This window comes from Chionomys nivalis, chromosome X (assembly GCF_950005125.1).
Source record: "Chionomys nivalis chromosome X, mChiNiv1.1, whole genome shotgun sequence".
NCBI lineage: Eukaryota > Metazoa > Chordata > Mammalia > Rodentia > Cricetidae > Chionomys > Chionomys nivalis.
In genome coordinates, this window is record NC_080112.1 from 11,410,419 (window position 1) to 11,421,789 (window position 11,371).

At 37.6% G+C, this 11,371-nt stretch overlaps 1 protein-coding gene across 1 annotated transcript; it reads right to left on the reverse strand.

The window, feature by feature from the left end:
• Positions 1-9,950: 9,950 nt before the first annotated feature.
• LOC130868181 (cation-dependent mannose-6-phosphate receptor-like) lies at positions 9,951-10,722 on the reverse strand. Its single transcript, XM_057760436.1, has 2 exons — positions 10,263-10,722; positions 9,951-10,006 (listed from the first exon to the last, which is right to left on the reverse strand). The coding sequence occupies exons 1-2, from the start codon at positions 10,720-10,722 to the stop codon at positions 9,951-9,953; spliced, it is 516 nt and encodes a 171-aa protein (XP_057616419.1).
• Between the last annotated feature and the right edge of the window lie 649 nt (positions 10,723-11,371).

Consider the following 11,371-nt stretch of genomic DNA (forward strand, 5'->3'; position numbering starts at 1 on the left):
ACATGGTCAAACATTCACTGATTGTAAGTGGTTTACCGGTCAGTCAGAATTGATTTCATTACTATAGAGTCAATTCATATCACCATTGTTATAACTACCAGTGCGACAACTACATGTCTGCACATATATCTGCATTAAATTTATAGGAATAGGATATTACTAATTAATATATAATAAAATAACTATTCCATAAATAAAATACTTAGGATATAAATATATATGGCTAAAACTTTCAGTAACATTAATCCCAGTTGAGTAACACAGTATAGAAAGTCAAAATATTTTAAAGAAAATGAATGTATTAGTTAGTATTGATCAAGTCTTTGGAATTATTTTCTGAAATATTGAATTGGGAGCTAATTATGAGAGACTAACAAAAGAAAATATCCAGTGTATATATTTAAGGAAAGATTAAGTATTTTGTATATTAAATATTTTATACATTGATATCAATGAAAGAAATAAAAAAATAGTGAAAAAAGCATTGAACATTTATAAACCAAAACACTGGTAGGTATAATAAACAATTGTGAAAGACATTACATATATAGTATTCAAAACAGATACTTTAATTACAAGGTCATAAGGGCCTAGTATGAGTATGAGACAAATGCTTTGATTTAATGGAAATCATATTAGTTAATGTTGATAGAAGAAAATACCTTTAATCTGATTGTTTCAATATTTTTAAAGATATAAGAATCAGATTATATATTGGATAACATTTACGTACCATATTCAATTTGAAAATTTATGACTGTATATTCAACAAAACGTTTGCAATCCATGTTCAAGAAAACTATTTTCAGTGAGGAAGTCGAAGATAAATAAAATTTGAAAACATTAAAATGATTCAATAGAAATAAAATGTTCTAAAAAGAACAAACTTGTATCACTGCTTAACAGTAAGAAAGGTTTCTAAAGAGCTGTTGTTGGAAAACAAACCTCAACAGATAAAAAAAAAATGTAATAACCTCTTGTATTTTATTGGATCACTGTGGCTTAAAACTAAAATTCAACATCAACACTAATTCCAGAAAGCCCACAAACACATGAAAATTAAACAATGCTCACCTGAATCATCAATTGGCCAAGGAAGAAATATAGGGAGGAATTAAAGACTTCCTAAAATTTAATAAAAAATATCCACACATTAATACCAAATTTATGGGAAACAATGAAAGCAGTGTTAAGAGGAAAAAAAAAAGACAGCTAACATTAAATTAAATGGAGAAAAACTCAAAGCTATCCCACTAAAATCAGGAACACAACAAGGCTGTCCACACTCTCCATACCTTTTAATATAGTGCTTGAAGTTCTAGCAATAGCAGTAAGACAAAATAAGGGGATCAAGGGGATTTATATTGGAAATGAAGAAGTTAAACTTTCGTTATTTGCAGATGATATGATAGTATACATAAGCAACCCGAAAAACTCTATCAATGAACTCCTACAGCTGATAAACACCTTTAGTAATGTGGCTGGATACAAGATCAACTCCAAATAATCAGTTTCCTTGCTATACACTAAGGATAAGGAAGCAGAGAGGGAAATCAGAGAAGCATCACCTTTCACAATAGCCACAAATAGCATAAAATATCTTGGGGTAACTCTGACCAAGGAAGTGAAAGATCTATTTGACAAGAACTTTAAGTCTTTGAAGAAAGAAATTGAAGAGGACACCAGAAAATGGAAGGATCTCCCTTGTTCTTGGATTGGGAGGATCAACTTAGTAAAAATGGCAATTCTCCCAAAAGCAATCTATAGATTCAATGCAATCCCCATCAAAATCCCATCAAAATTGTTCACAGACCTTGAGAAGACAATAATCAACTTTATATGGAAAAACACAAAACAGAGGATAGCCAAAACAATCTTATACAATAAAGGATCGTCTGGAAGCATTACTATCTCTGACTTCAAACTCTATTACAGAGCTACAGTATTGAAAACAGCTTGGTATTGGCATAAAACAGAGAAGTCGACCAATGGAATCGAATAGAAGATGCGGACTTTAACCCACAAACCTATGAACACCTGATTTTTGATAAGGAGCTAAAAGCATACAATGGAAGAAAAAGAGCATCTTCAACAAATTGTGCTGGCATAACTGGATGTCAATCTACAGAAGAATGAAAACAGATCCATATCTATCACCATGCAGAAAACTCAAGTCCTAAATGGATTAAAGACCTCAATATCAGTCTGAACACACTGAACCTGATAGAAGAGAAAGTGGGAAGTACTCTACAACACATGGGTACAGGAGACCACTTCCTACGTATAACCCCAGCAGCACAGACATTAAGGGCAACATTGAATAAATGGGACCTCCTGAAACTGAGAAGCTTCTGTAAAGCAAAGGACACTGTCACTAAGACAGAAAGGCAACCGACTGACTGGGAGAAGATCTTCACCAACCCCACAACTGACAAAGGTCTGATCTCCAAAATATATAAAGAACTCAAGAAACTAGACTATAAAATGCTAATCAACCCAATTATAAAATGGGGCACTGAGCTGAACAGAGAATTCTCAACAGAAGAAGTTCAAATGGCCAAAAGACACTTAAGGTCATGCTCAACTTCTTTAGCCATCAGGGAAATGCAAATCAAGACAACTTTAAGATACCATCTTACACCTGTCAGAATTGTTAAAATCAAAAACACCAATGATATCCTCTGTTGGAGAGGTTGTGGAGTAATGGGTACACTCATCCATTGCTGGTGGGAATACAAACTTGTGCAACCTCTTTGGAAATCAGTGTGGTGGTTTCTCAGGAAATTCGGGATCAACGTATCCGTGGACCCAGCAATACCACTCTTGGGAATATACCCAAGAGATGTCCTATCATACAATAAAAGTAAATGCTCAACTATGTTCATAGCAGCATTGTTTGTAATAGCCAGAACCTGGAAACAGCCTAGATGCCCTTTAATGGAAGAATGGATGAAGAAAGTATGGAATATATACATATTAGAGTATTACTCAGCGGTAAAAGACAATGACATCTTGAATTTTGCATGCAAATGAATGGAAATAGAAAACACTATCCTGAGTGAGGTAAGCCAGACCCAAAAGGAGGAACATGGGATATACTCACTCATAATTGGTTTCTAGCCATAAATAAAGGACATTGAACCTATAATTCGTGATCCTAGAGAAGCTAAATAACAAGGTGAACCCAAAGAAAAACCTATTGTTATCCTCCTGGATACTAACCTTCATCAGGCGATGAAAGGAGACAGAGACAGAGACCCACATTGGAGCACCAGGCTGAAATCCCAAGGTCCAAATGAGGAGCAGAAGGAGAGAGAGCATGAGCAAGTAACTCAGGACCGCGAGTGGTGCACCCACACACTGAGACATGGGGATGTTCTATCGGGAACTCACCAAGGCCAGCTGGACTGGGTCTGAAAAAGCATGGGATAAAACCGAACTCACTGAACATAGCAGACAATGAGGGCTGCTGAGAAGTCAAGAAAAATGGCATTGGGTTTTGATCCTACTGCATGGACTGGCTTTGTGAGAGCCTAGGCTGTTTGGATGCTCACCTTACTAGACCTGGATGGAGGTGGGAGGTCCTTGGACTTCCCACAGGGCAGGGAACCCTGACTGCTCTTTGGGCTGCTGAGGGAGGGGGAGTTGTTTGGGGGAGGGGGAGGGAAATGGGAGGCGGTGGCGGGGAAGAGGCAGAAATCTTTAATAAATAAATAAATTTTAAAAAAATAAAAAAAGAGGTAAAAAAGGAAAGATCATAGCACTAAATGCTTACATAAGAAGATAGAAAAATCTCACACTAGTGAGTTAACAGAACATTTGAAAACTTTAGAACAAAAAGAAGCAAACTCACCCAAGAGAATTAGATGGCAGAAAATCACCAAATTGAGAGCTGAAAGCAACAAAATAGAAACAAAGAAGACAATACAAAGAATCAATGAGACAGAGAGTTGGTTCTTTGAGAAAATCAACAAAATAGGAAAACCTTTATTTAAAGTAACCAACAAGAGGAGAGTGATATCCAAATTAACAAAATCAGAAATGAAAAGGGGGATATATCAACAGACACAGAAGAAATCCAGGAAATCATCAGGTCATATTTTGAAAACCTGTACTCCACAAAATTGGAAAACTAAAAGGAAATGGAAAACTTACTGGTTAAATATCAGTTACCAAAACTAAATCAAGAGAAAATAAGCAAATTAAACATGCCTATAACTGCTAAAGAAATAGAGACAGTCATAAAATGTCTCCCACCAAATAAATAAATAAAGCTCAGGACCAGGTGGTTTCAGCTCAGAATTCTACAAGATTTCAAAAGAGGAACTATTACCATTACTCCTCAAATTGTCCCACACAATAGACAGAAGGAACACTGCAAAACTCTTTCATTAAGCTACAATTACCCTGATACCCAAACCACATAAAGACATTACTAAGAAAAAAATTGCAAACCAATCTCACTCACGAACATTGATACAAAAATATTTAATAAAATACTGGCAAATTAAATCCAAGAACACATTAGAACCATCAAGTCGGTTTTGTCTCAGAGATGCAGGGATGGTTGAACATACAAAAATCTGTCAACATAATCCACCATATAAAAAAAAGCTAAAAACTAAAAACCACATGATCATCTCATTAGATACTGAAAAAGCTTTTGACAAAATATAACATCCTTTCATGATAATGTTCTTGGAGAGAGCAGAGATACAAAGAACATACCTAAACATAATAAAGGCAATATACAGCAAGTCAAGAGCCAACATCAAACTAAATGGAGAGAAACTCACAGAAAACTCACTAAAATCAGGAACAAGACAAGGTTGTCCACTCTCTCCATACCTACTCAATATAGTTCTTGATTCTAGCAAGAGCAATAAAACACCAAAAGGAGATCAAGTGGATACAAATCAGAAAAGAGGAAGTAAAACTCTCCGTATTTGCTGATGATATGATAGTTTACCTAAAGTGACCCCAAAAATTGTACTAAGGAACTTCTATGACTCAGAAACACTTTCAGTAATATAGCAAGACACAAGATTAATTCAAAGAAATCAGTAGCCCTGTTATACACAAATGTTAAATAAGCTGAGAAAGAAATCAGAGAAATATCACCCTTCAGAAGAGTCACAAATAGCATAAAATATCTTGGAGTAGCTCTCACCAAACAAGTGGAAGAATTGTATGACAAGAACTTTAAATATTTGAAGAAAGAAATTGAAGAAGACACCAGAAATTGGAAAGATCTTTCATGCTCTTGGGTAAGTAGAATTAACATAGTAAAAATGGCAATCTTGCCTAAAGCAATCTACATATTCAATGCAATGCTCAGCAAAATCCAAGCAAAATTCTTCACAGACCTAATAGAACAATATTCAGCTTCATATGGAAAAGCAAAAAACCCAGGATAGGCAAAACAATTCTGTGGAATAAAAGAAATTTTGGATGCATCACAATCTCTGAGTTTAAACTCTACTACAGAGTTACAGTACTAAAAATAGCCTGGTATTGGCATAAAAACAGACAAAATGACCAACAGAACTGAATTGGAGACCCAGATATTAATCCACACACCTACAAACACATGATTTTTGACAAAGAAGCAAAAAATTTCAAATGAAAACATATTTAACAAATGGTACTGGCATAACTAAATATCAACATGTAGAAAAATGAAAATAGATACTTTCTATTACCATGCACAAAACTCAAATCTAAATTGATTAAGGACCTATACATAAAGCCAGCCACACTTAACCTCATAGAAGAGAAGGTAAGAAGTACACTTGAATGCATTGGCACAGGAGACAACTTCCTAAATATAATCCCAGTAGCAGAGACACTGAGAGAAACAATTAATAAATGGTACCCCCTGAAACTGAAAAATCTTCTATAACGCAAAGAACATGGTCAACAAGACAAAATGGCAGCCTGGAGAATGGGAAAAGATCTTCACTAACCCCACATCAAACATAGAGTTGATCTCCAAAATATACAAGAAATCCAGTAATTGGTCATCAAAAGAGGAAATAACCCAATGAAAAATGGAGTTACAGAACTAAACAGAGAACTCTCAACAAAGAAATCTAAAATGACTGAAAGACACTTAAGGAAGTGCTCAACATCCTTAGTTATCAGAGAAATGCAAATCAAAACAACTCTGAGATTCCAGCTTATACCTGTAAAAATGGCCAAGATCAAAAACACTGGTGACAACTTATGCTGGAGAAATTGTGGGGTAAAGGGAACACTTCTGCATTGCCTGTGGGAGTACAAGCTGATACAACCCCTTTGAATATCTGAATGGAGATTTCTTCAGAAATTTGGGAAACAACTTTCCTCAAGATCCAGCAATACCACTTCTGGGTAAATATCCAAAGCATGCTCAGTAGTATCACAAGGACATGTGCTCAGCTATGTTCATAGCAGAATTGTTTGTCATACTCAGAACCTGTAAACAACCTAAAGGCCCCTCTATTGAAAAATACATAAGGACATTGTGTTACATTTATACAACGAAGTACTACACAGCAGAGAAAAATAATGACATCTTGAAATTTGGAGGCAAATGGATCAAGCTAGAAAACATCATTTTGAATGAGGTAACCAAGACCCAGAAAGATCACTATCATATATACTCATTCATAGGTTTTTTTGAAAAATAAAGCAAAGAAAACCAGCCTAAAAATCTCTATTACAGAGGACCTAGACAACAATGAGGACCACAAGAGAGACATACATGAATCTAATCTGCATGGAAAGTAGAAAAGATAAGACCTCTTGAGTAAATTGTGAGCATGGGGACCATGAGAGAGGGTTAAAGTAGGGGGAGAGGCAGGAAGGGAAAATGTATAATTCAATAAACTCAATTAAAATAAGAGTTATTGGTGTGAAACTGAATAAGAAATCAACATTTTAAAGACAAAATTATTCTAATAGAGTAAATTAATATCAAGTGAGGCAAAACTACAGTACATATGACTTCACACAAAGACAAGTAAATGAAGTTCAATAAATGGGCATGTTAAGATGACAGAGGCAGTGGAATACATTTTTCTAAAACTTGAATAGTATGTTAGGTTGTTACTAGGGATTGGTCACAGGTCCTCTGGAAAAATGGCTAGTACTCTTGATCACTGAGTTATCTCTCCAACATTTTCTCTGATCGTGCTTTTGGGAGTTCTATTATTAATTTTTTCATAGTAGTTTTTTTATTTATTTTGAATCAAATGGAAATATTATCTAAAATTTTCCAGAGGAACTAGGAAGATGCATAAGTAGTTGGATACAAAGCCCTCCTTCAAGATGTTATTTGCCTAAAATAGTATGGGGGGGTCACCTCAATATCCAAGGAGTAAGAAAATAGTCATATAATTCATAAAATAGTTGACAGCAGGTAAATTTGTTTGTGTGTATGAAACTAATATTTTCACAAATATTTAAGGATATAGCCAACAACTCAGCAATCTAGCTGAAGTAGAGCTATGTATAGGTGCATAGCTGAAGAAGAATTATATAAAGGTGTATAAATTATTAAGATTAAAATTTAAGTTTTACACTAGACACATGTAGAAAGTACAGAAGAAAAAAAAGAGGGAATTGGCTAAAATATCCAATAGCTAGCATTGGGAAGCAACATCTTAGAGGTTTGTAATAAATTCTAAAATGCAAATGTGAGGAATAGAAATTGAGAAAGTTGTAGAAGAAACAATATGTCAGAGCATGGAACATGGGAAACAAGCCATATTGATGTGCACCTAAGAATCTCAAAACACGCAAGCACATAAAATAGAAGAATGGGAATCAGCAAGGGTATAATGCAAGCAAATCTTTCTGTATAAAGATGTCACACTGAAATTGTATAACAGACATATAATTTAAAACAAGGTAACTATAGTAATCTGTTGACTGTGGTTTTCTGTCCCACCAGGTCCCCAGCCATTTAGCCACAAAATATCACACAGGGGTCTGTATTAATGATAAACTGATTGGCCCATTAACTCAGGCTTCTTATTCATTCTTATAACTTATATTAATCCATTATTCTTAGCTATGTTAGCCACATGGCTCGGTACTTTTTTCAGCAGGACAGGTCACATCTTCCTTCTTCGGTGTCTGGACAGGAGTGCAGAGGAATGGGCTTCCTCCTTCCCAGACTTCTCCTGTTTTCATTGACTCTCTACTTACTGTCTGGTTTCCCACTTATACTTCCTGCCTGGCTACTGGCCAATCAGCATTTATTTAAAATGTAACTGACAGAATACAGAATTGTCCCATACCACTTACCCCCCCCTTTTTTCTTAAACAAAGGAAAATATCCATAGTCCGTTTTTTTGGGGACTGTGGTCATAGTAATCCTTCTACTTCCTGCTGGTTTAGGGCACTGATAATATTATGAGGACCTAAGAAAAAATTGAATTATGATCAAGTCCTGACTGGAGTATACTGAGAGTCTTGATCATCTCAGGGAGCAGTCTTGAATCTGTTCTGGATGTGGAACTCAGACATCTTGGCCATCTGTTCCTAATGGAGATTTCTCAGGTAGTCTTCCTTGATTAAACCTGATTTTTTTGTTTTGTTTTGTATGTTTTTTTAATTATTATGTTTTTGTACAAAAATGTGGTGTATTATTTTTCATTTAAAACACCAGGGAAGGATGCAAACAACAAATGAGATGCCTTTTTAAAAAATAACATTAATTTTCTTGTATAGAAAGAAAACAAAATGCCCACTACCATTGCAAGAGTACTGAGAAGTTAGAGTGCATCATTTCATTTCCTTCTCTAAAGGTGACAGGTAGCCCTGCCTTTCCACCTCTTCTGTGTTCAGATGAGCCGAGATGTTACTTAGTGACCTAGGATTTCACTATGATGTGATTCTGGCCACATGGCCTAAACAGAAAGAAGTGGGAGAGGATTAAAAACCGTTTCTCATAGGTACATGGGTAAGACACTTCCCTGAGCCAGCAGGAGGGACAGGGGCAGCAATGTTCCCTACCCAGAGCAGAGAACTGCAGAACTCTCCATGTCCACGTCTGCTTCCATTCCCTTTCTTTAAGATTGGGAAAATATAAAAGTCAAACTACAGACCTGTGAGAAAAGTGCAACACAAGTTTGGAAGTACTAGTGGAGAAGGATGAGCAAGAAACGGAAGAAAAGCAAAGCAATCCCACCACAAGGGGACACAGGTTCTAGGGCCTCTAGAGCATAGGTCTATTTCCTTTAGGATAGGACTGCCTGATTATGTATTTGGGCTACGTATGGATTTATAACCACAACCAGAGCCCAATTCTAGCTATCCAGCCACAGAAAGACCAGAACAATGCGATGGCAACTTAGAAGCCTGTAGTGGGGAAATTTCACATTTTTTTCATGTCCTAATCCCACACAAGGGGCATGTTAGTGACTCGCTGCAGCCTCAAAGCAAGTGGCAGTATTTGGGCTACATCCAGGTAAGCACTGCAAAGCAGCTCTACACAGTCCATCATGGAGACTGCTATGGGGATAGCAACAACAGGAAGCTGTCAGAGCTACAAGGAGTCTTTGCTTTTTGTTTTAATTAAAGAAATCCAGTGTCTCAACTTGTGAAAATATTTAGACAGGGCTCGTGGCTCCCTGCTCATTTAGCTGTCCTTGCTCTTCCTGGCGGCACAAGAGTCAACCCCGAAGACTCTATGTCTACCTTTCATTTCACTGTACTTATGTAGAGGAGAAACAATAGGAGTAGAGGGACACAGTTTAGGGTCAAATCAAAAACCCATTGGAAGGCAAGAATTTTAATGGCAAGGTGAGAGATGCGAAGAGATGGCTTGAGAAGTCTGGCTGTGTATGCTTTGGTTTGGGAACTGAAGACGTGGCTGGACATTAAAAGTGCAATCACATTGGTAGCCAATGGTCATCCCTATCTTCCGACTCTTCCCCTAGCTGGTCATCCCCAACTCCACGTTAGGCAGCAGGCATGTTGCAGGGTTTGGAACGGCTCACAGAGTCACAGCCATCAGCTACGAGGTTGCCAAGATCCTGCCAGAAGGCCAAATGGGGAAACTGCTCCATTCCCTTGGCTTACACCACTAGTCCCTGGTATAAGAAACCCCCTCATGATGTAGATGGCAACCACGGATGCAAATATGACCAGTAAGATAGAGTCCACACTGAGGTGGGAGGCCTCTGTTGAACAGGCTCTGCTGCTGTACATCTCAAAGAGGTACAAGCAATCTTGGACTTTGTTCCACTCCTCTGACACTGGGTTAAAATTGCCCGCTATTGTGTGTCGATTGCAGGAGATCATTACCACTGCACAACACTGCTCTTTGCCACAGTGGTTGTCATATTCTTCACCCCCTTTATAGATCAGCGTGATCCAATTACTTCCATTGAAGATGTGAGTCTCGTTGATCCTACCAACCACCGTCTCCTTCCAGGTATTTTTGTTGATCTGCACCAGGCCTGCCCCAGAGGAGTGGTTGCCAGCTTCCTGGCATATTCTGAATTTGTAGATGTATGTGTCTGAGCCCTGGCCCACAGTGCTCTCAAAACTTTTGTTGAACAGTGGCTGTAGCCTTTCCAGGAGAGCCTGATCTTGCTTCAACTCCTTCTCCTTGTTTCCTACCAGGTAACAAGACTTTTCTTCTGTCTGCCAGGATTCTCTCACAGCCAGAGCCAGGACCAGCAACAGTAACAGTTCAGTCCCCCAGCAGCCAGAGAGGGGGAACATCATGTCACGGAAAACACAGCACAGAAGCTAAGGAGCCCCAAAGAATGTGGCCCTGGGGCTGGGAGACACAGCTGGAGAGCAGCGGGCTTTAGATCCCGTTCCTTGGTTCTGTCTGAGGCTAGTGCTTCCCAACGTGCCACTCTGCGCTCTCTTCCAAACCTGATTTTTCTTAACTCAAAATGAATCCACAACCTCTCATTTACTGTGGAAACAAAAGCAAAATCTCTTCTCCAAAGTAACATACCTTTTGACTTCGATTTTGAAGTCAAGGCATTTTTAAAATACCTATCTTGGATTAATTTAGCAGCATTTGTAAACAAATATCTTTTAACAGCTGTTGTTTCGCGGCATTCAAACAATTCAAAGAGAGCATAATAACATACACTATCCAGATTCTCTGTGTATTTCCATATTTATGTGGTTTTGCTTTAACCTCTATTTTTTACTTTTACTTTTTGAGACAGGGTCTCTCTATATTTTTGGCTGTCCTGGAATTCCCTCTGTAGACCAGGCTGTCTTTGAACTCACAGAAATCCAACTTCCTCCACCTCCAAGGTGCTGGGATTAAAGGTGTGTGACACCACACCTTAAATTCACAGAGGTCTGTCTGCCTCTGTCTCCCAAATTTTGGGATTAATGGCATGTGCCACCA